At 46.7% G+C, this 24,815-nt stretch overlaps 1 protein-coding gene across 2 annotated transcripts in view; it reads right to left on the reverse strand.

Moving 5' to 3' along the window:
- Window positions 1-24,815, reverse strand: part of INSC (INSC spindle orientation adaptor protein) — a 118,480-nt gene that overhangs the window by 70,103 nt on the left and 23,562 nt on the right. For both annotated transcript variants that reach the window (XM_090267640.1, XM_090267641.1), the window contains exon 2: window positions 18,019-18,119. In XM_090267640.1, the coding sequence (XP_090123766.1) occupies window positions 18,019-18,119 (101 nt within the window). The remainder of the gene's footprint in view (window positions 1-18,018; window positions 18,120-24,815) is intronic.

The raw sequence follows: 24,815 nt of genomic DNA on the forward strand, positions 1-24,815 counted from the left end.
GGCGTCTATATACCTCCCACCCAGCTTGACTTTCCCCAGCATGTTTTGCACCCAAACCACCCGAGTTACAACTAAATGATTCAGACAATATGGCTATATGTGGTGCCCCAAGGGCTGTGCACGTACCCTGCATTATTTAATTCTCCCAATAACCTGATTTAAGTGCACCCTGTTATCGTCTCCATTTTACAGATGGAGATGTACAGGTGCAGAAGGCTTACATACATGACTTAAGGGAGCTGGAACTCCACGCAAGCAGCCTGATTCCAAAGACTGTGTACCCACTGGCCACACTAGACAGTTTCTCTGCCTGTCTCACTCTTCCAGCAGACCTTGAGATACCCTCAGTGACAGGCACTGCCTGATTTATCTCAGCATCACCAACACCCAGCACAGAGTCTGACATAGAGTAGGTATCAATAAATATTTAATTGAACCAAGTAAACCAGAGACTGCCTTGGGAAACATCATTGGAAGCCTTGCTACACCAGCTGAAAGTATTTTCTGAGCTTGCCGAGTGCTACTCAAGACGAGCATGAGGCTCTGGCCTGACATATAGGACCCTGAACTCCCTCCCTCCTCTGTTCTCAACTACAGGCCAGGATTTGCAGATTCTGTCTTTGACTGGGATCTCAGGCAAAACACAGGTGAGTTTCTTGCACTGTGGTAAAAGTTTGAGGGTTGGGCAAGTAACTATATCCCATAAAAGACAGCAATAAATGTTTTCCTTTTTAATAGAAATACTTGAAGTGGGTATCAGTAGAATGAGAGATTTTGCAAACATTCTTATATTCCTCTAAAGTAATATTCTGTCTAGGTAGAGCTTGGACCCTTAGCAACCATTGCCCCAAGTAACTGGTTTTCCGGTGAGGTGTGGGTATATCTACTCAAGCTCGGGGGAAGTGGCTGAAGGGAGAGCTGAGCTCTTCGGGGAAGTGTCTGTCCCCACATGATACCAGTAATAAACATAAGATACTCTCAACCAGTTTGATTGGGTTTAAAACATTAAGCAGTGTGTCTCAGCCAATCCCTGATCAACCTGATTTGATGAAACATGTTTGGTGCTCATCATGGGCCAGGCCTGGTGCTGGCGATCACTGCCTGCCCTTAGAAAGCTCACATGGTCTAGAAGAGACAGACATAAACAAATGTAACCCAACCTCGCCCTCAACCCAAAATGATGTGCCATGAGTCTCAAGTATTTCCAGGAGTCCCCAGAGTTCATCTCATATATATCCCACCTCTCCCCACCTCCCCTTCCACTCCAAAAAAGACTAGTATAGCCAACCACAAGGTGGTATTGGATGTTTCTGTCAGCCTTTCTTCCTTTAGCACCCTGACACTGGGCACTACACTAGCTGCCAGGTCCTGCCAGGTCCTGCCAGGTCCACCCAGCATAACCGCCTTTCCTTCTGGGTAGTTTCATGCCGTCTGGGGTCTACAAGATACCTCAGGCTGTCACGGTCACTGTTTCTCTTACATACACATTTGCTTAGAATAATCATCCCTGACAAGCAGTATTATATGTTCATGACTATTCAAGCAGTTTTAATTAAAGAAACTGTATCATCAGAACTTACTTAAAAGAAAAATAAGAACAATTCTAGAAAGACGGCAGTGGTGGCAGCCTAGTTTTTCAATCTCTCCGAAACCCCACATAAAAACTGACAGAGCAATTAGATAACAAAACCATAACACCATGGATCATCCTTACAATAAAATTAGATGGAAAATGTCCCCACAAACCTCAAAATACAGGCAGGTGGGGACAAGCCACCTACAGCTACGAGACCTGCTTGGTGTCATCTGTAGGAGAGGAAGAAGAAGGAAGCAATAAGGGGGCATCTGGTGAATATGAGAAAGGAGACCCCCAAAGTAGCCAGTGGGAAGCACAGTAGGACAATTTGAGAACAGTAACTGAAACTAGGAGGTTTGCCTCTCCAACGTCGGGTGAGTGCAAGGCATCAACTATGAACTCTCAAAGCTGAACTAGCAGGAGTCTCTTCTACAAGAAAGTACTGCACTGAGAAGAAACTTCTGGGAGTGGAATCAGAGTTGAGCAGGACAGGGATAACAGAGACAAAGAACATCAGATCACCCATGGGAGGGGCGGTACCAGAGCTAGGAACTCTCAGAAAGCAGGGCACCATATTTTTGAATCCTACGCAAAAACAAAAGATGATGAAGCTCTATGTACTTAGAACAGCTTTCCTGAACCCTGCCTCCCTCTAAATGTTCACGGTGCTTGCACTGACGTTAGAGAACAATTATCCCAGAATAATTAAAAAGATAAAATCAACAGGACTCGGATGCTGATTCATACAGATGATGAATGACTAAACATAATCAAAGATGTGACGCAGATTTTTTAAACTGAGCTGAATTAATAGGAGAAAGTTCAAAAAACAGGAAGATGAGTTCAGTTTGAGACACATTAATTCCAAAGGACCTACTGGGTCCTTTTTTTTTTTAAGATGTCCAGTTTCTTTCACACACTGGACCTCCCAAAAACTGCATTTCAAAAACTTCCAGGCACTCTCAGCATCCCTACAGAATGTGCAGCCTACATACTCTCACAAGTCTCACCCTGAATATTCATTCATTCATTCAATAAATATTTCCTTAGTGCCTACTATGTGCCAGAAACTGTTCCAGCTGCTTGGGATACATTAGTGAGCAACAACAAAATCCCTGCCCCTCTGAAGGGTGCATTATAACAAGGGAAAACAGGCAATAATGATAAACATACTGCATTTAAAAGTATATAGTATGTTACAAGCCAATAATGTCTATTAAAAAGTAGTCAGAATACATGGGGACAAGATTGTTCCTGTAGGAGGCAGGGAAGCAATTGCCATTTTAAGCAAGTGGTCAGGGCTGGGCTCCTTGGGAACACAGGACTTGAGCAAACATTCAAAGAGGATAGAGAATCAACTAAACTGAAATATGGGCACTGGGCACTCCAGGAAGAGGGAACAGACAGTGTAAGGGCCGTCAGTGGGAGTACGTCTGGCCTGTTGGAGGAACAGTACAGAGACAGCTGGGCCAGAGTGCAGAGAGCAAGGGTAAGGTTAGTAGGAAGTGCCCTCAGAGAAGGGCGTCAGGCTAGATGATGTAGGACCTTGGAAGCCACTGCAAGTAGTCTGGGTTCCACACTAAATAGGCAGGAGAAATCCTTCCAAGTATTCTGAGGAATCTCATCACCGGATGTCAGCTGGGCCCACCTGGCCCATACACCTCTCTACAACCCAACCTGGAAGGCTCTCTCACCAAGGGCTTTATAAAAACAACACATAGATTAATTTAGAATGCTTTAAGCTCTGCTATGCAGTGTACTATAAACTATTTACTAAACAGTTCATCTAAACATAACTATTTATGCAACAAGCTATAAATAATTTACAGATTAGGGTATTAACTTCCAGCCCCTTCTCACTAAGGCACTGGTGAAGCCCCAGCCAGTTGTGGAAAAAAAAAAAAAAGTTGCTTCTCTGATCTTGTTCAAATCTTGGCAATGTTTTTATGACCTTGCTTCTGATCAGCTTCTGAATCCCACACTGAGCTGCTGTGGCACAGGCCTTTCTGTGTGTCGGGGCTTTTGTGTAAGGAGCAGACAGTTCTCCATCTCTGACTCCAAGTTCACACTTTAAGTGTAGAGCCTTCACAGGAGAGCTGTGGAGAGTTCACAGCAGGTTCGGACCCATCTGTGCAAGGCCACAACCAGGAAGGAGGCTTTCTCTCCTTCACTGGATTCCGCAAAATGCCTCCTGCACCCACCTGTTTCCCTGGGGTTGGCCTCTTTCCCTCTATGATCCTGTGTTCTCTGCCATCTCCTGCACTGATGCTCTGCTCCAAGCTGTAGCACTGGAAAGAGCTTTCAGATTGTTACCCAGAAATCCCCAATGTAGCATGGTGCGAAAGTGGATCCTACATTTCAGATATCGCCAGGAATGCTGGGAAAGGGGCAACAGAGCCTACTGTATATCTAGGAGCAAATCACTGGAAGTAATTTGAGAGGGGATGGGTGCATAATGTCACTTTGCCCCATCCATTTCTCTAGGTTGTGGCCTTTCATCCAACTATAGAAGCTTCTGAAGGTAGGGGAGAGGTTTGACGACTAAAAGTTCAATCAAAAAAATATAGCCTATTTCCAAGCATGCTATAAATAAAACTTTATTGAGTACCTTCTGTGTGCTAGGCACATATCAAGCATTTTCATATATATCTATCTTGTATTCACAGCAAGACTATCTATCACCCCCATTTTACAAAGGAGGAAAAACTGAGGCTCAGAGAGGTGGCTACCTCTAGTCAATGGCAGAACCCAGATTTCCATCCAGGTCTGCCTGACTCCAAGGCCCTCGCCACCTCCCCAGTCTGTCCAGCACCCTGACAGAGTGGGTTGTTGTTTGCTTCAGAAAGCCAAGGAACATGAATTTGGCTCCAGGTAACTGTTTCCAGTCCAATGAGCCAGTGCGTACATTTGACAACTGCCTCCTCTCAATGACTCAGAGCTCATCATCTTAACTGGCATTTTTTAGATGCCCTCAGAGAGAGCGGGGGCACTGTTAACATTTCCCAGCCCTTATTAACTCAGGAACGACTCATTTCAAACTTCTAAAAACGATACACGTGAACATTTCCAACACACGTGTGACAGCCAGCACGATGCCGCTGACAGCGAGAACACCTGAGGAGGGAAGCGCCATCTGTGCCCTCCTCTCGCTTCTGCCCCGGAATATCTGTGTGCTCTTGAACCTGCTGCTTGCCCTCTCAGAGCCTCAGTCCCTGACCTGCCTTCTTGCCCACTTCCCACCGTCATTCCATCACACGTCCAGCCCCTCTGCCGTGACTTCCAGCCTCCGGACTCCGCACGTACTGACCCCTCTCCCATCTCCTCTCCACTTCGCTGATTCTGTGCCTCCTCGCGATCTCAGCATAAATGTCTCCTTCGGAGGAGGTTTCTCTGACTCCTGGATGAGCTTATGTCTCCTGTTTCCCACGTGTCTGCAACACCCTGTCTTCCCCACATCCAGACATCAGTCTCGAATGTTTAACTCCTTGATTACCATCTGCTTTCTCCATAGACTACAGGCACAGGAGGGCTTGTGCCTGCCCTGTCCTCCCTACACACCACCCCTGGCACTGTACCCGAGACATTGAAGATGCTCAGTGTATATTTATAAAACTGAATTAAGTATCAGATGGAAATGACAATAATCTGCATTGTGGGACTATCTGCCTCATTGGGTTGCTATGGGGGTCAAGGAAGATAAAAATCCATAATCGTTATTGCTAACATTTATGGAGACTGGGCCCTGTGCCAGCCGTCATGCAGTCGGCTTCACATGTATCATCTCATTTAGTTTTCACGATGACCCTGTGAGGAGGGTCCTTGCATTATCTCATTTTTTTGCAAATGAGGAAACTGAAGTTTGGAGATCACCCAGCTTGTAAGTGGCTCTGAACCCAGCCATCAGACTCTGGACCCTGTGTTCTTAACACTACTCCAAACTGCTTTATAAAAGGCTGTGTTCTGTCCAAATGGCATGTTAGTACTTCCAGGTAACATTATAAATGCATTCTCACATGCACTGACTCAGCCTTAGTTTGCCCTCTACCTCCACAGCTAAACATGGGACCTGATGTGTCAACTAAAAAGGGTTTGGCTTTGTCTTTCCCATTCTGTTTTCCTCCTTTCTGTAAGGAGAGATTTTTATTTGCTGAAGTGAAATGTTTAGAACTCACAGATCTAATGTGTCAGTTGCAATCCTGGTACCTCTCCCTGTGGTTCTGGAAAATGCAGGTGAGAGTACAGGAGTCACCACTAGGGGGCTGCCGAGAGCCGGTCGACCCAGCTCTGCAGGGCTGCATAGACTCCCGTCAGCCTCCAGGCTCCACCACCCTCCTCCAGCACACCCTCGCTCTATCTCCACACCTCAGGCTCTGCCCAAGGATTCTCTATCCCCAGTTGTGGGCAGATTCCAGGGACAAAAGATCCTTCCTGCTGTGCTGCCCTGACTGGGCTGCCCTCCAGAAGGGTCCCCAGAGGCAGCGACCAGAAGAAGTTGCTTGTCCCACCGGGTCCCACAGACAGTGCATGCTGGGGCCAGACCTGGATCCCCGATGCTCCCATGTTTTCTGTGCACCTGCTTACCAGCCAGGCCCAGAGCTGAAGACAAAGCTGACCTGGAGAACATCCCCCAGCTCAATAAAGACCCTGATCAGGCAAAAAAAAAAGCACCAGGCACCCAATCTGGTGATGATTATAACAGTTGCTAATGTGTTGAGTTCCGGCAATAATCCAGGCAGTGTTCTAAGCCCTCTCTCTAGGTTAGCCCCCTAGTCTGCCCCACCACCAGTGAGAAAGACTATCATCACCCCCATTTACAGACCAGGAGGCTTCTGTCAGGAGAGGTCACATGGTGAATCAGTGCTGGAGTCATTACTCAGACTCAGTCTCTCGAGTCCAGGGTCTCTGCTTTTATCAACTGAATACCAACCACACTGCCATCAAAAAGCTGTGCTCAGGAGTCTAGGATCACAGGAGGCAGGGGGCCTGACTTCGCCTGGGAATATGTACACAAAGGAAATGACATCTGCCCTGGTTCTTAGAGAAGGGGAGTTGGCTGGGATGACAAAGGCAAAGGATTTCTACATAAATGTGAAGAAGCCTTGAGGTATAAAAAGAGTAACATGATAAGAACTTCCACTAGATTCAAGCAAGCATCAGGGGCCTATGAAGAAGTGGCCAGAAAGGGGCCTAAAAAGAGAGATGGGACCAGTGGATCGAAGACCTTGACAGGATTAAGAACTTGAATCTCATCCTGAAGGCAGTCAGGAGCCACTGAGAACATCTTAGAGCAGGGCAGTGACTTCACTGTGCAGCAAGTTTAGTAGAAAGTGACCCAGAGCAGGTTAGACAGCCTGATGGGAGATGATGGTTATAAAACAGAAGCCCTGGCTGCTGTGGCTCAGTGGATTGAGCATTGGCCTGCGAACCAAGTGTTGTTGGTTCAATTCCCAGTCAGGGCACATGCCTGGGTTGCAGCCCAGGTCCCCAGTTGGGGGCACATGAGAGGCAACCACACATTAATGTTTCTATCACTCCCTTTGTCCTCCCCACTCTCTCTAAAAATAAATAAATAAAATCTTAAAAAAAAAAAAAAAAACAGAGAGTACTGAAACCTGAACAAGGCCAGTGACATGGGATAGGAAGGAGTGGCGGACCTGGGAGAGAGATGAGAACATGTGAGGGCGAAGCAGAAAAAAAGGGCAAGGCTGACTCTTGGCTTTCTAGTCTGAGTGATGGCACTGCACTGGCTAAGATAGGAAACCCATTCAGGGAGGAGCTGGGGTTTTATTTTTGCCTGGTTTCAGGGTGATGCGCTAGGACAAGTAGGATATACCAGGCCACAGCAGGAGAGGCCAGGTCCTACAGAGAGGTCCATCCAAGAGGCCCCAAACTTTTCCAGCAAGGGGGCCAGGTCTGGTGAACCCCACATGACCTCACCACTAGCCCATTAAGTCCCAGGCCCAGTCACTGTGCTGCCAGCATAATGAGCTACTCTTTTCAATTTTGGAGTCTAGGGACTACGGCTCATTAAGGTTTGGCCTGTGTTAGCTCTGAGCATCCCATAATTGCAGAGCTCGCCTGACTCTCTGTCATTAGCTTTCTGGACCTCTGGGTGCCACCTCTGCGATTGGATTTGCTGATTAACCCTAATCGACAAAGTCTGCTTAAACCAGGCAGCTCTTGCTGTGCAGTGGGGGCTGCTTGTTGTCCCCACACCTCATGATTCCCAGTGGTTCAATCGTCCTCAGCCATGATCTCCAAGCTGCCATCTCACTGTGCATGAAGTCTTTCCTTTACAAGTAGAGACAACTGCTCTGATTACTCGCACAGAGGAAGGAAATGGAAAATTGAGGTCAAAACAGATGGACTGGCAATGAATCGCATTCCCTTCATGGAGCCGGTAGGGTCTCCAGCCAAGGAGCTGGAGGGGCCAGGGGCCAGGACCGGGGTTGGATTTCCTCTGTCTCCACAGTGACCTAGAATCCGAGCCTGGTGCTATAAACATTGCCTGCATGCCGGGGGAGCAGGGAGGGCATCCCAGACAGTGAGTGGGGCTCACCGGAGCCCTGCCCAGTTCTCAGCAGATGCCTGCTCACCGAGTCACCCCACTCCTTCCTCTCTGGTGGCAGCTTTCCTGGAACATCTGAAAGGAGGTGACCGAGCCACAAAATCTGGGCTTTCTGGATTCTGGCAGATTCTAAACACCAAGCCAGATGTAACCACAATCATCTCCAAATACCAGGCTACTGGTTGGATGATTTTTTTTTTAAGCTGGAATTATCCAGGGTGGAGTTGGTATAGAAGGAGGGAGTAGCATAATATCAGACCAAGAAATTGCAGTATGAAACAATGGGCTCTCTAAAATATTTCTAAAGTCAAAGGGAATTAACTCCCCACCCAGCAAGCAGGGAGAATTATCAACAATAGAGTACCTCTGTGTACCAAGCGCTCTATGTACATAAGTGCAAACTCCCTTACAGCATTTGGTGGTTGGAGATTACAATCCCATTTTACAGATATAGAAACTGGGGCTCAGAGGCATTACATAGGTTGTCCAAACTTCACTTCTAATAGTGATAATAAAGCTAAAACTACTGAGTGCTCATTATACTCTAGGCACTGTATTAAGGCCTTGATATAATCTTACTCACTTAACCTTCAAAACAATTCCATGAGGCTCACATAACTGAGATTTAATAGGTTAACTGACTTGACCAAGGTCACTGAATGGATAAGTAGAAATAAGAACATAGGCAGCCTGAGACCAGAGCCTTGCTCTTGACTATTATACTAGGCTCTTTGATGTCCTTAGCAATTTAGCTGATATCCAAATCCTCAAATCCAGAGTCAGAGCTCTTTCTACTAGACTGCCCTTATGTGACATATCAATGCCCTTTTACAGCTTGTGATCATTTAGACAATGGTATGTTTATTTGTTTGGTTATACACTGTTTAAAGTCAGGACAGAAAGCTGGCCCTCTGGTCCCATCACCATAGCTGTCTGATGAGTTTGTACCAGAAGTACTTCCAGAGCAGGGACACCAGGGAGACCATGCACACAGGATGGGAAATTACCCTCTCAAGACTCCAGCTGCAAGGAGTTCTGCCCACCACCTCACTGGCCTTTCCCTGCCTCCGCTTCTGCCCCTAGACTACGCCCTTCATTCATCAAAGCCCATCACTGGGAGAAGGTAACAGTGCCTCACCCTTCAGATGGCAAAGGAAACAATAGTTCCCAGCTCAGCAGGTGCATAACCTGGCGCCCTGCTGCTGGTGCCGGCTCCTCATTCCCAGCTAACCTGCTGGCCTGGCCTCCAGTGTTCCCCAAATGTTGGGGGTCAATTGTTTATGGAAATCTATGCCTACACTCTTGTTTGTTCATTTCACTGAGAACGGACTTCAGTTGTTCCCTAAAAATCTAGAATTTGGATGTCTCTGCCTTACTCTATTCCACCTGCTGTGTGAAGTGGTGAATTCTCTGTAAAGGAACACTTTACTATGCCGAGAACACTTGATAATGGCCCCTGAACTTCACTGGGCACCCCATTGTATCAGGCACTGGGCTAACTTGCTGGGGTCATAGAGAGGAGTTGTTAAGAACATGATCTCTAGGAGGACAGGACCTTCTATTTCACAATGACATATTCCCTCCACCATGTATAGCACCTGGTACATCAGAGGCACTTGATAAACATTTATTGAATGGATAAGTGACGGCAAATAAACAACCATGGCTCACTGAGTTTCACATGGCATTTGGAGGTAAGTATAAAGAATTTTGGAAGCACAGTGAATGGAGGCTTAGCCCAAGCTAAGACTCTCTGAGAAAGCTCCCCAAGCCAGCCCTGGTAGGATAACTTCAAGTTCTACAGCACAAGAAGCAGAGGGTCACAGAGAGAAGGAAGTGCATGTGCAAAGGAGTGAAGGCATCGGACCACATGTTGAGAAAATGGCAAGTTGCTAAGTATAGTCAGAGGGGTGAAGGTGAAGTCAGAAGCAGGGGCTTCAATTCATGATGCATGTGGGAGTGCTAGGATTTATGGATTTAGCTGTATTGTATCCCATTGAAGTAGGGCACCCTATCCCCACCCCCAACTTAAACATTTCTCCTGAATATAACAAAGGATTTCATAAAACCTGAACAGGGCACAGCCTCAGAAGCTGGAAGGAGCTCTCAAGCTGGTATGTCTTACAATTTCCATCCCAGCTACAAGGCAAACACTAGATCTCTATGCATTTCAGAGGAAGGAATGAGAAGACCTTGTTTTGGTCAATGGGATTGCCTTCCCAACCCTGCGGCACTAAAGTGGGATATTTCTGTCCAGAAAATGGAACAGACTATCCAAACTCATTCACAGACTTCTGGAAGAGTAGAGCTGGAGAATCCCTGGCGAAACTTTTTCCTACCTCCTCATCCTCACATGAAGAGACTAACGCTCAGAGGCAGGGGGGCGGGGGGTTGCCCAACAACACACAGTAGGTTACTGAAAGGCAGTACAGGGAGGAAAGGAAAAAGGAAGGAAAGAAGAAACGGAAGGAAGGGAGGAAGGGAGGCAGGAAGGAAGGAAGGAAGGAAGGAAGGAAGGAAGGGAGGGGGGGAGGAAGGGAGGAAGGAAGGAAGGAAGGAAGGGAGGGAGCCTATGGCTCCTAGTCCCTGCCCCACCACTACACTCTATTTTCCTGCAAGAGATTTAATGAAAAAACTGCAGACTTTTTTCCCAGTAAATTTAAAACCAAAGACTAAAAATATTTCTGAATTACTATTCTTTAGAAGAAAAAAATGTCTCTCCAGCTCTCTCACTCCATCAACCAATTAAACCTTTGGCTTTCGCTCAGAAAGAGTATTTAAATTAATGAAGATAAAACTCTAGCTTCCTCTTTCCCTCTAAGCAGTAGTTTTCTACCAAAAAGAATGAGAACAGCTTGCCGGAAACAGATGTGTTTTGGAGAAAGAAGAAAAATCCAAGCTATTTAATTCCTCACAGTCACCTGAGACTCTCCAGCCCTGTGCCATTCATTCCTCAGACACTGATTAAATACGTACTCACTCAGTAGTCACTTATTGAGCTCCTACTGTGTGCATTCTAATCATAGGAGCACAAATACAAACCAGAAATGAATTGAGCCCTCGAGACTCTTAGCATGGAGCAAGAAAGATGGTATTTACATAAATCATTATCGTACTACCCAGGGACTAGCCCAGACGAAGTTCTGAGTCCAGAGTAAATCTCATTCAAATGAGTGAGTGAATGGAGGACATGATGTCTATTATAGATCATTGCTAATGAGAATTACACTGCGCTTGGACACAGAGCTTCTAGGACTTACTAGAGGCTGGCTGGGAAAATGAGCTTAAAAAGAAACACAGCCAAGAGAAGGCACAGTGTTTGCAGGAGGTAGCCTGAAGAGCATTTTGACAGCTCCATTCCCTTCTCTGGCCTTCAGTTTCCCTATCTGATCATGAAGGGCTGACACAGATGAGCTCTGAGGAACCATCCAGCAGCAACATTCCATGCTCCTATGATCCCAGTTCCTAGCACTGTATGGAAATTTAAATCTAACCTCTTTTCTTAAAATAACTGTTGAATCATTGTCTCTCTGCCTTCACAAGGTCAGGCCCTTTGTTCCTGTGGATTTCTCTTGGGAAATGTTGAGAAGGGAAGGAATTTGATTCTAACTTTGATTGTCCTTCCTTTTGGTTTAAACAACAGAAAAATATCCAATTATCCCATTGACAATTACAGTCTGCACATCTCACCGCAGGCACAGAAATCAGCCCAGCAGCAGAAAACCAGCCACAGATCAGGGGCACACACATGCAAGCCATTATCTACTTGGAGACAGGCTGGCCTGTGATGGTCCCCACTGGCTCAGGAAGGCTGACGGCTCCTCTCCAGCAGGCCGGGGGCAACCCAGGAGGCTGCCTGCCACTAGCTGCAGTCACACCAGCCCTGGCTCATCTCAGACTCCAGGCTGAACAGAAAGTGATCAACACACAGGGGGAGATCTTGAATGAAACACCCGAGTTGTATACTTGTTAGAGATCCAGGCCTGATCCAGTTAAGAGATAAATCGATGAATTCCCTGAGGGGATGGCCCATGCCCTGTTCAGTTACCAATATAAGCAACATACAGGGCACATGGTCTGCACTTAATACATATTTGTAGAAAATTTTTGTTGAACGCTAATGAATAAACAAGTAAACAATTTGTTTGTGTAATGCCCCCAAGAATATTGTGGAAAACGCACAGGCTGGAGAGAGTACAGGCCAGCACTCGGGGTCAAGAACCATCTGGGAACATGTGTCCAGCTCTGCTCCTTACCAGCTCTGTCCTTGACCGGTCTCTTAACCTTCTCCAGCCTCAGTTTCCTCATGCATGAATGTTGTACCTGCTGCTTAGCTTCCCCTTTAAGGGAGGACTTGCCTCCAGTTGCTGGCAGTATCATTAGCAAACAGCCTCCAGCTATCAGGCCCTCCTGATATTGTCTCAAGGCCAGCTCACCTAAGGTCACACCCTGCCTAGAGCTGCCCACTCCATTGACAGATCATGGTGGGATATAAAGGCCCTGGCCACTCTGGCTGATGAGCAACAACTCTGATTCCAAAGCCCCTCACAAGGTCAGCTGAGGTCTTCATTCGGTCTGTGTGGTAACTCACCTTCACCCTCTGCCTGGTCCTGCTTCTGTCCTCTCCCTTCCACAGGTGTCAGTTAATCCCTAAAGCACTTCCTAATAACCATCCTGAACTCTAAATTCCATCTCCAAGGCTGCTCCCCAAAGAACCCAACGTGTGACCTCCATTTGCAATATAGAGAGAATAATAAGTATGCATAGGGACCATGCTGAGGACTAAATTAGTTGCTGTGTGTAAAAGCACCCAGCTCATACAGCAAGTGCCCAGTAAAAGTGAGCCAACTTTGTTATGGAGGTTAGTGAAGGCCAGTCCTTTAATCAGTATCCCATCCTCACTGGCAGAAATTCAGAGAGAAAATGGCAAGGTCTCCCACTGTGATCTGTGGTTAAAAGAAGTAGTGGAAGGAAGGAAGAGGGGAAGGAAGGGGGGAAAGGGAAAGAAAGGGAGAGAGGAAGGGGGTGCCTGAACACAGCCCTGTGGGTCCCTCAGACTGGCCTCCAACCCACCCACAGGAACCTATCCATAGAGATAGATAATGAGAGAACTGCGCCATCAGGATCCCTGCAGAAAATGAGAGCTGTGTGATGGGAGAGGGAGTAGGCAGACAGGTGCCAAGAAGCTGACCACCATGGTTGACCACCAAGGCTGGGTTTCAGCAGCACCACCCCGATGCCCAGAGGTCAGAGAGGGAAACAAAGATCAGCCAGGGACATAGTAGCCAGTCTCCTGCTCTCTGGAGAGCTGATCTCCTGCCCTCTTTACTCCCACCAATAAACCCTTTAACCCCCAGGGAGATATTTGGACCTCAGCTTGCAAATGTTTCCGCTACGGAGGGATGGAGGGAGGGCTGGTTATTGTCACCAGGATGGCCTGGTAAAGTACGGGCTGGGCCCTAGAGAGACATTCCCTCCTGAACCCCAGCACTTACACCACCTTTTAAAGCAATGATCACTGCCGTCCTGTTATAGAAGATAAAACGGGTGCTTAGATGGGTTAAGGGCCAGCCAAGGGCATATGGCTGGTAGGAAGTACAGCTGGGATTCAAGCCCAAGTTCAAGTCCAAGGCCTTATAAACTTTCACCACGTAGGCCCACATTCAAGTTTCCAAGAGTCGGGTTTTGTATTTTGGCTTGCTTGTTTTATTACTACTTTTAAACATGAGAGCTTCCCAGAGCTTCAGATGCAAGTCCCAGTGGCGAACCCTCTCGCATCCCCTCCTAAGGCCCAGGCCAGGTCAGCACAGGGTCCTAACTCCCGGCCTGGGATGCTGTTGCTCCCTGCCCTCCACTCTTGTCTAGGAGCTTGCACCAAGACAAGCCCTTTTGAGGCCATTTACTCATAAGGGTCTCAAATGCCAAAGGCCTAACTAACCCCTATGCTTCATCCAGGCTGCTGGATGATCCCACGCAACTTGACAGCATTTGTTTATTTTGTACATTGAGGTGAACAATGGTACTGCAGAGTGAAATTGAGTTTCAGTGAAACACAACAGAAAGAAGTCAATTACCTAGCATTAATTATTTATCTGGGGACAATAACAATGTTGGTGTTTTCCCCCTGAAAGAAGCCTCCATGGCTTGGAACGAGAGGAAAGAAGAGGTGGCTGCTATTGTCTACCCATAATGTAGCCTCAGATTGGCTAAATCAACCCCTCTGACATCCTGTAAATACACGAGTCTTCCCTGTGAAGGTGGCCCATGCGTATACCCCAGAACATACACGATTGGTAGACTAGGAGGCACAGGGATTGTAGTCCCTCAGTGTTCTGGGAAAGACTACCAATGCCAGGCTGTGACTATATGAAAGGAAATAGCCCCTTCTCTGTGCAGCCCACCCTGTAAGGATGAAGACATTCTAAACAAACATGTTCTCAGGTTGCAATGTTCGTGACCAGTCACAACTCCTGGAGTCAGGTTAGTCCAGGGTTTTCTGTCAAGGTATTTGCTGTACAATATCAACTAGAAACCCTGTCCTACCACCAAAAGAATAGAGAATCCCCCTCCCCTTGCCTGCAGGGGCTACACTCCAAGACCCCCAGTGGATGTCTGAAACCACGAATAATAGCACCAGCCCCTAGGCATGCTGGTTTTTCCTCTACATACACGGCTATGATAGTTTAATTTATAAATTAGACACACTAAGTGATTAACAACAATAAAATAGAAGTATAACAATATAATAAAGCAAAAGCTATGGGATTGTGGTCTCTCAAAATATCTTCTTGAACTGCCCCCACCCTTCTTTTTGTGATGTGAAAGGATAAAAGGGCTATGTGATGAGGGGAACGAACGACGTAGGCATTGGCATAGCATTAGACTAATATTAACCTTCTAATGATACATTAACAAGCACTTTACAGCTTCTCCTTGGCACATTGGAATTGCCAGCATCACCGCTCTTGTGCTTTGGGACTACCATTAAATTAAATAAAAGTTTCTTGAACACAGACGCCACTGAGACAGCTACCAAGTGACTAACAGGCAGGTAGCGTCTGCAGCTCGGAGATGCTGCACAAAGGGATGACTCATGTCCCCGGCGAGACAGAGGAAGACAGCACAAGATTTCATCATGATATTCAGAACAGTACACAATTTAAAACTTATGAGTTGTTTATTTCTGGAATTTTCCATTTAATATTTTCAGACCTCGGATGACCACCGGTAAATGAAATCTGAATTCTGAATCATTTCTGTATGATTTAATTTCCTTTTATCCTTATAACTTCCGAGGAGGTTGGAAGTGGGAGAGAGAGATATCAGTGGTTCCCAGAGGCGTGAACTGGTGCCAGGATCTGATGTACTTTGGCCTCACATGCTCTACTCCCGGGACCTAGTCTTCATCTGAAGAAGTTAAACATTGATGGGGCAGTTCCTATGTGCAGACAGATGCTTTATACATATTATTTTAAATTCTCATAACAACCCAAGGATATAAGTATAAAAATCTCTGTTTCAGAATTGAAGAAACTGAAGCCCAAGATTACAGCTAGTAAGTAACAGAACCAAGAATAAAGTTGAGGCAGCCCCAACCCCTAACCACTGTCCTCAACTGCCCCATGACAAGAGCTTCCTCACCCCCAGCACAGGCTCTGCTCTGACCATCCCATGACCCATGAGGTTCTGTGAATGCCCCAAAGTACTACAGCCAGAGCTGCTACCGCCCATCTGGCCACACAGGTATGGACCTACCATCTGGTTGGGACAGAGGCTGGTGGACTAACAGCCCACTTCATCTGAATCAGTTCCATTTTCTCCTGGTTTCAAACATTAGGCTGCTGAGAGTGCCTATCTGTGATTTTTTACTTTCTCAGTGAGGTTATTTGCTAAAAGGGATCACAGGAGGGATTTCTGGAAGAATTCCCCAATATCACCTACATGAAGGGCCACAGAGGATCCCTGACACAGAGCAGGCACTCAATAAACACACGCTCCCCCTGTGTGGCTCTCTCTATATGACAGACACTTGATATATATTAACTCATTTAATCTGCACATCAGCCCTGTGAAGCAGGTACTGTTTATACATGGGGGAACCAAGGAGTTGATGAGGTTGAGAAACTTGTACAAGGCCACACAGCCAGTGAGAGGAAAAGTCTGGCTTTACAGCCAGGCAGTCATGTGTTCGAAGCTGATGACGTTCATCTCCTAAAAGGCCATCAGCCGTTCTGAGCCCAGTTCCTATCTCTGAGAATGCACATGCATTCCAACAGGTCTGCATCTCACGATCTCTGACCTTTATCTTAGACACACTGTGTGGAAAGATAACTGGGCCCCGATAGCGTCCCTCATTCTCAGCCTCAGGCTACACAGGAAATTCTTCACTACATTTCTAACAGTGTTCTCAGTCCTTAGTAACATGCATGAGCTGTATTTTGTAGACTTAAACCTCTTTATAATGATGACTTTGGGGAAGCAGACTGACACCTTTAATCCAGTTGTAGTAGACTTTTAGAAAATACCTAATAATTTTCTCTGACTTTAAAAACAACACACATTTTTTTTTAAATACTCAGAAACCAAATACAATATAAAAATGAATGAGATAATAAGCTAAAATCCCCTGTGATTCAGGTAGGTGATTAGAGATAGAGTAAAGATAAGATGTCACCCTGGCTGGTGTGGCTCAGTGGATTGAGTGCTGGCCTGCAGACCGAAAGGTCGCCAGTTCAATTCCCAGTCAGGGCACATGCCTGGATTGCAGGTTAGGTCCTCAGGTGGGGGCATGAAAGGCAACAAATTACTGTTTCGCACATCATGTTTCTCTCCCTCCTTTCTCCTTTCTCTAAAAATAGATAGATAAAACTTTTTTTTTTTAAAGACAAGGCAGTAATCAACAGCGAATAGGGTTCTTTTTCTAAAAAGAAGATAAAATGTCAGTGGCGTATGGGATATGTAAAAGAGAACAATGACTGAGCAGTCTTGCTAGGGCTACTTGGATTCTATTTCTCCATGAAAATGTCTCAGGAAAAAAGCAGAAAGAAAGAAATAGAGAGGAGAGAGAGAGAGAGAAAAGAAGAGAGGAAAAGAGAGAGAGAAGGAGGGAGAAAACCAAAGCAGAAGCCCTGAGTACTCAGGTTGCTAAGTTCTTCTGTGACCAAACCTGCATTAGTGTGACCAGCCTTCCCAGTTTGCACCAGGATGGAGGAGTTTCCAAGGACAGACAGTCCTGGACAAATCAAGACAGTTGGTCACCAGATCTTTGGTTCTGCTTCTGGCTTCTAGGACCAGCCTGGTCTCCCACCTTTCAGCTGTGTGAAGGCACCTCTGGGGCCCCCGAGTGTCTCCTTTTCTCAAACTCATCATCTAGGCTTTACCTGTGCAGTGTATTCCTCCCTCGCCCTCCTGATCCCCCTACTGCCCAACTCAAGGCAACACGCATTTCCCAAGGATCAGCTCTGAGCTCAGTTTTCTCCCTGGTGCTTGGGGCACGAGAAGACACCTAAGGGTAGGCTGGCCCTTCCATTAGGCTCAGAGAGGACCTACCCTAAACTCAAGGGCTCCCAGTGACTCCAGTCTCCTGGCCTAGTGGAATCACCTAGCCTCCTCTGGGGTCTCCTATCTTAGCAGCACACCCCTCTCAATTCTTTGTTTTATTCTCTGCCTGGATCTTAGACTGCAGTTCCTTGGAAGACAAGACATGCCTGACTACTCCATGTCCCAGGCCTCAGTTCCATGTGTGTTTTCTGAGTGAACTTGGCATCCCCAATACCTTGTCCTAAGCTTCCTCCCCAGAACAGTGAATGGAGAGAAAGGCAACCTAGAGTCTCAGGATGCAGGTCTGTCCCTGAGAGACAGCTGTGGGACTTACCGCTGACCCGGGACGGGGATGGAGTCCACATGGCGCCCTCCAGGCAGCGCCATCATGTTGATCCCGATCTTCAGCAGAGCCTGCCCGCAGCGGTCGGGGCCCTGGAAAGAGAGGGCAGGACAGGGTCAACGAGGGCCCTGAGAAAGGAGGCGCGATCACTTTCTCTCCCGGGTCCTGGCCAGGGCAGCTGTGGAGGAAAAGCACCCTCCCCTCCTCTGCCTTTTGAACCAGTTCACATTCTGCTGTCCTCACATACCTAGTGCAAGACTCAGATGTGATCTTGGTTCTAAGTCCCTAGCCCACTGGGAACTCCCACTATCTTTTATTTCCCGTTGTCAAACATTTGCCTGACCCATTGTGCTTTGTATCAAATATTAGAATACAGGGACCAGCAAACATAGCATGAGAAAAATTGATACTTAAGACTATGGTTTATCTGAAATTCACATTTAACTGGGCATCCTATATGATTTGCTAAATCTGGCAACTCTACATGCTAATTTCCTAATTGTATACCATCACAGCATTGGGTTATTCACTTTGATTATGCCTGGAAAATGTGACTTTGTAATTGGGCATGGTGGTTGCTTCCCCAAATCCATTCCACTTCTGATGATGTAATTTCACCCAAACTGCCAGGAATAGGCATGTGACTCAATGCAGACCTACGAGCCAATAGAGGGTGCTTCTAGGAAAAATTTTCTCCTAACTGCAAGCCACAAGGTGAGACTGTATCTCTCCCATTGAACCTGACAAAAGGAAGAATATCATTTCACTGCTGTTAGAAACCATCTTGCAATCAAAAGAGGACCTAGCCCTGGCCGGGGCAGCTCAGTGAATTGAGCACCGACCTGTGATCCAAGACGTCACCAGTTCGGTGCCCAGTTGGGGTGCATGCCCGGGCTGCAGGCTGCGTCCCTATCTGGGGGTGTGTGAGAGGCAACCAGATGTGGATGTTTCTGTCCCCCTCTTTGTCCTTTCCTTCCTCTCTCTCTGAAAATAAATAAAATCTTTAAAAAAAAAATGAAAGAAAAAACAAAAAAACAACTCATCCTTCTATTAAAAAAAAGGGGGGGGGGTCACACACACAAAAAAAGAAGACCTAGCCGGAGAAGAACGGTCTGGGTCCTTAATCATTGGACCTCTGAAGCAACCGATCCTAGAGCTGGACCCACTCCTAGGCTTCCTGTATGTAAGACAATGAAGTTCTTGCTGTCTAAGCGAGGATTTGGGTTCTCTGCAGACAAAAGCAGGCTAGATGATAAAGGTGAACCAGGTTCCGGAGCCTCTAGTCCCAGGACAAGGATCCACTTGGCTTGCCTGTGCTTCACAGGTTGGGACCAAACAAGCTGTCCACCTGTTTGCCTCCTCCTGCCTTGCCTTGGCCCTTTCCCATTTCTCCCTCTCTGCCAACTCCTTTTCCAAGCCAATAAAGAAGCCCTCCCTGAGGAACACAGAGGTTCTGTCACCGTTGCCTGGGTAATGTAATAAAAGAGAGAGTTGATTATCACCTGCATGCCCTGGGCTTGAGGACAACAGATCTTAAGACTTCCAGAGAAAACACAAGCAGGAACTTGTGGAAAGATACAGCAGAGTGGGCGGGATAAGCACCGGAAAGTCAAGCTCTTACTCTGTGATTACAAGTGACCCTTATGAAAAAGGACAGAGGAGGACTTTCATTAATAGTGATCTGGCTGGACATAAAGTACCCCTTATGGTGCTTGGAATAAACAAACAAACAAACAAACAAATGGATGCATCAATCTAAAACGTATGGGAAGGCAGGAGCCCCGAATGAAACAGGGCTTCAGAAAATTCAACAGACTCACTGCCACTATGGGCCCCCACAGCCTGTGACTGTGAGCCCCTAAGGACTAGAGCCACCTGTGGTCCTGACACTGAGCAAAGAGCAGGACATATAGCGAGCACTCTATGTGCCTGTCGAAAGAATGAGTGGGATGATTTTTTCATACCTTTAGATTGAGCCCTAATTCTTCATCTCTAACTGAGGCTATCTATTTTACAGAACTCTATAACAATGACATGAGATAAGGAATAGAGATGAGAACTAAACAAATATAAGCTGTTATTATTATTATGTCCTGAGAGTCTGCTGTGTGCTCAGCCCCGTGATCAGATAACAGAGATGCAGAAAATGAGATCAAGCATAAGAGGCACCTAGCACAATGGCAGCGTGCGTCACTGGGTTCAGCGTTGTTATTTCTTTCGTTATCATCATTATGGAGAAAACATATTTTGGGAACCCAGTGAGTCACTAGTTTGAAAAGTATGACACAAAAGAAAAAAAAGCTAGAAATAACAAAATGAGGCATCTGTCCCCTTTTTGATATGTCTGACTCAAAAACCACAAAAGGTGATACCAATTTCCCCAAGTGAAAATTAGGGTGTGATGAGAGAGCACGAACAAGCAGACCTTACTTATTTTACCAACATCTTCATCATGGAGAAGAAAAGGGGGCAGAGAAAAGCTGTTGAAGAGGGAATTAAAGTGTAAAGCAGGTAAGGAGACAGAGACAATAATGAAGTTTAAGGTCCTTTCAAATACAAACCAGTCACGATTCTGTGACCAGGTCAAGTATACCCTAGAATATTGGGGGGAACGTCTGGATCTGACCAAGTCATATCTGACGGACCCAGAGGGAGAGTTGTCATGAGCAGAAGCCTGGATGCAAGCAGATGTTCTGAATTTCTAAAAGGTAGACTCCAGGAATACAAAATTCTAGGTTTATAGAGGAAACCTGCTTCAAGCATGCAGCCCTTAGGGAAGCCAACATGGCCTGCTGCCCTTGCAACTACCCACCCACCTCAAGCCCCGCCCTAAGCCAAACTCATTCTGCTGAGCAGGGACTCAGAGTAGAACCCCTCCAAAGCTACACAACATGCCAGGAAGCCAAGAATGGATCCCCTTTGCCCCATACTCTGTCCTCACTGGTGTTGCAAAATAAACTTAAATTTGGGAGTCCAACAGATCTGGATTCAAATCCTGCCTCTGTGCCTCATTAGCACATGGCCTTGGGCAAATCATCAACTTCCATGAAAGTGTTTTCTTCAGTTATACCTGCCTCCCAGGAGCTTCATAAGGATTCAATGAGATCACTCACAAAAGTCCCCAATAGATAAATACTGTATTATACTGTATTATATCATATCATATGCTTGGCACACAGAAGCCTCAAAGAGGGAGTGTCATTCCTCATGGAAGTAGGCATCGAGACCTATGTCTCAGGGCAGAGATGCTACCTTGCCCATGAAAGAGGTGAGAAGGACCCATGTAGGAGTGGGCAGGAAAAAGGCACAAAAAACTCCATCAGCTTTCCCCCACCCCAAGGACCTCTCTCACTCACTGGAAGTCTCACCCCGGAGCCTTGATTCTGCAGGGCTCTTGACTCTGCTTCCTTCACCAGGAGGGGTGAGTTTACAAAAAGAGACTTGAACCCTTAAGTTTCTCTGACTTAACTCAGCGCCTGCTGGGACAACGGCTCATTTGGACAGTTCATTTCCCTCCTGCATCCTATTAGAGGCAGCCCTTGCTCCCCTCCATTTGGCTAACAAGCCAGCCTGGACTCTGGAGGAAAGGGAGGCTATTTACAATAAATTATTCAATTAAAACCAGGAGCAAGGGCGGCTTCTGCCATTGTTTAATGGCCCAGTCCAAGTACAGCTCAAGGAAGGGCTAGGATTGTTTAATCTGCAGGATCCATTACAGCTGTCAACAGGAGCAGAACGGTAAATATCGTGGAAAGTAGGTATGCTCCAGCTCAGTGCTAGGTAGGAGGGGGCAGGCCAGGTGGGCGGGGGGGGGGGTGTAAAAGAGGAATGAGACCTAAGGATTCAGTCAAGTCGTTCATTATATGACCCCCCTCTTCCCATAGAATTTATAACAGTTGTAATTAAACAACTCAATGTGAAATTAGTAGCTTACCATCTTTCTCCTGTGAGGGTCCCAGGGGCAGGGGTTAACAGTCTGTTCTGCTTACTACTATACCCCCAGATCCCCCTTGCTGACACAGTGTCTCCCGCAATGATGATGATAAGATCAATAAACACTTGCTGACTGATTGGGTGGGTTCTCGTTGAAGGAACCTCAGCTTCCTTACTGGTGACGGGGGATGAAGGTACCTAACTCACAAAGTGTTCTGAGTACTCAGGAAGACGATTGTGGGAGGGCCTCTTGCGATTACACATGCTTCCTGGAAAGGGCTCTGCATCCTAATATCCATTGAGACAAAGCCCCCTATCCCTCCTGAGCTCTTAGAGTCCCAGCTGGGAAGCCTCCCTCCTTACCCCCAGCTCTGTGCTCATGTTCATGTGTCAGACAGACAGACAGATGGGCCAACAGTCCCAATGCTTCATGAAGACTACAGTCGCAGGCAACCAAGAGGATGCTCAGGGAAACCCAGAGGGCTTCCAAGCAGAACTGGGTGAGAATGAAAGGTGGGGAGAGGAGGTCAGGGAAAGACACTGGAAAGAATGTGGAAATAAAGGAAGGAGAGGGGCTGGAAGGAAGAGAATGCAGCAGAGGGGAGAACACGTGGAAGGCACAGGAATGTGAGCACGGAAGTATCTCTAGAAGGCCCGAGCACGCCGGGCTGGTGGTGGAGTTTGGAGGAAACTGTGCCAGTGGCATGGGCATACAGAAAAAGCAGGGGTCACTTTCAGCTGTAAGAGTAGGGCAGACTTCTTAGAGGGGGTGACCCCTCTGTCTGAAAGGCAAGGTGGGACAAGGACATTCAATGCCAGGAGAGCAGTGTGAGCCAAAGCAAGGAGACCAGAAAATGTAGCAGGTATTCAGGGACACAGGTATCTCTCAGAGGCTGAAGAGAAGGTGCCTCTGTCGCCCTGCATATGAAAGAAATCAGCTCTTTGGACTCTATGCTATGGGTGGTAGGGAGCCATTGAAGATGTTTGAGAAGGGCGCTAAAATGATCAGAGTGGAATTTCAGCTCCCATGGTGACCAGTGGAGTGGTTGATGGACTCCAAGGAGTGAAAACAGCAGCAAGGGTTCATTTAAGAGAAAGACACAAGCTCCCAGGGAGACAACCAAAGCCTGGGGTTGGAGAGGTGGGCACTTGGGAGGAGAAAGAAGGGCTACAATGAGCTTTGGGAAATGACGACAAGAAGCCTTCCTCCTCACGCCCACTCTGGGCCTCTGTTTGACTTGTAGGAGGGTGACAATAGTCATGAGAGATGTTTCAGTACTGCGAGAAGAGGTGGCCGGCATCCTGCAGCAATCAGATACTTTAAGAACCCTCATTCCCAGGGGAGGCGCAAGCTGTCACCCAGCCCTGCTGAATGGACTGAGCCTCATGAAATATAGAGAGCTCTGGCTCCCTGGAGAAAGCCCCAGTGGCCCCTCTCAGCTGCCAGGCAATGAAGCCCAGGAAGCAGACCTCAGAGAGCCAGGCCTTGTGCCCTTGGGCACTGAAAACCCTGGTTGGACAGCCCAGAAGGACTGTGCATCAGGTCAAGGGGCCTACCCAGACCTCAGCCCCACTCAGGTTCAAGAAGAATTTTAAAGAATTGATAAATGATGAAATGGAAGCAGTGGCTCCTTCCTTGTGGTGCAGATCAGTGAGCTCACACAGGTGAAGTGCCTGGCACACAGAAGGGCTCGATATAAAGATTGGGTCAATTTCTCTTCTGGTGAGCACAGTGCCTAGCAATAGGGAGGCAGCCAGAAGGAGGCCATTCTGAACTATGTCCAGCTAGTCAACTGCTTTTTTCTCTTTAACTTTTTAATGATCCCTTTTTTACTTTCTAACTTCTCCTGATGTGAATGTTAGCCAACTGCCCAAATGTTGATTTGCAAAAGTGAGAGCCCTCTCTCATTGGGCCCAGGTCCCAGGGTGCTAAAATTAACAATAAGTATACTTTAAGCTAATGACTTACTGGTTGTGGCTGCCACGAACAGACATAATTCTCAGATAAGAGCCATTAGAGAAAATTGAATAGCTCCAACATGGTGAAAATTTGGATATGTCCTGTTTCATAAATCACCATCAGAGGTCATGCTGGGCAAGCTATTTTGCTCTCTGAGTCATGATGAGGACCCAGGTTGAGGGGGTCTACATACCCTTGGGAAAGTGAACACAGGAGAGAGAACTGTACCTTGTTTTGTGGTTTCATAAATACAATTTTCTCTTATTTCTAAAGCCATGAGCAGATGACAGTGCTATAACAACCAACATAACAATCTGATTTTATCGCCTTCTCAAATCCTCCAAACTGCAGTTTGCTCAATAACATCTGGGAAGTCGCATGATGAGATGATAGAACTCCAAAGTTCAGGACTGAGATTCCAGTCCCAGTTCTGATTCTTTCTAGGCCTCTCTTCCCTTATTTAGCCTCTCAATCTGTAAAATGGGGACAGGACCTATCTCAGGGTTGTTGTTAGAACCAGTAAGATCATATATCCTGCATGATCCTTACAAGAGCAAGTAAAATAATAATAAAATAAACTTTGACACAGGAGACTAGTTAATGGTGCTACACTTGAAATATCTTACCCAGACCTCGGACCCAAGGAACTGCTTCCCACTAACAGATTAAAAAGCAAAATATAGCCCTGGCAGGTGTGGCTCAGTGGATTTAGTGCTGGCCTGTGAACTGAAAGTTCGCTGGTTCAATTCCCAGTCAGGACAAATGCCTGGGTTGTGGGCATGGTCCCCAGTTGGGGGCATATGAGAGACAACCAACTGATATATCTCTCACACATTTATGTTTCTCCCTTTCTCTTTCTGCCTCCCTTCCCCTCTCTCTAAAAGTAAATAAATAA

This window comes from Furipterus horrens, unplaced genomic scaffold (assembly GCF_987537825.1).
Source record: "Furipterus horrens unplaced genomic scaffold, mFurHor1.1.pri manual_scaffold_2, whole genome shotgun sequence".
Classification (NCBI taxonomy): Eukaryota; Metazoa; Chordata; class Mammalia; order Chiroptera; family Furipteridae; genus Furipterus; species Furipterus horrens.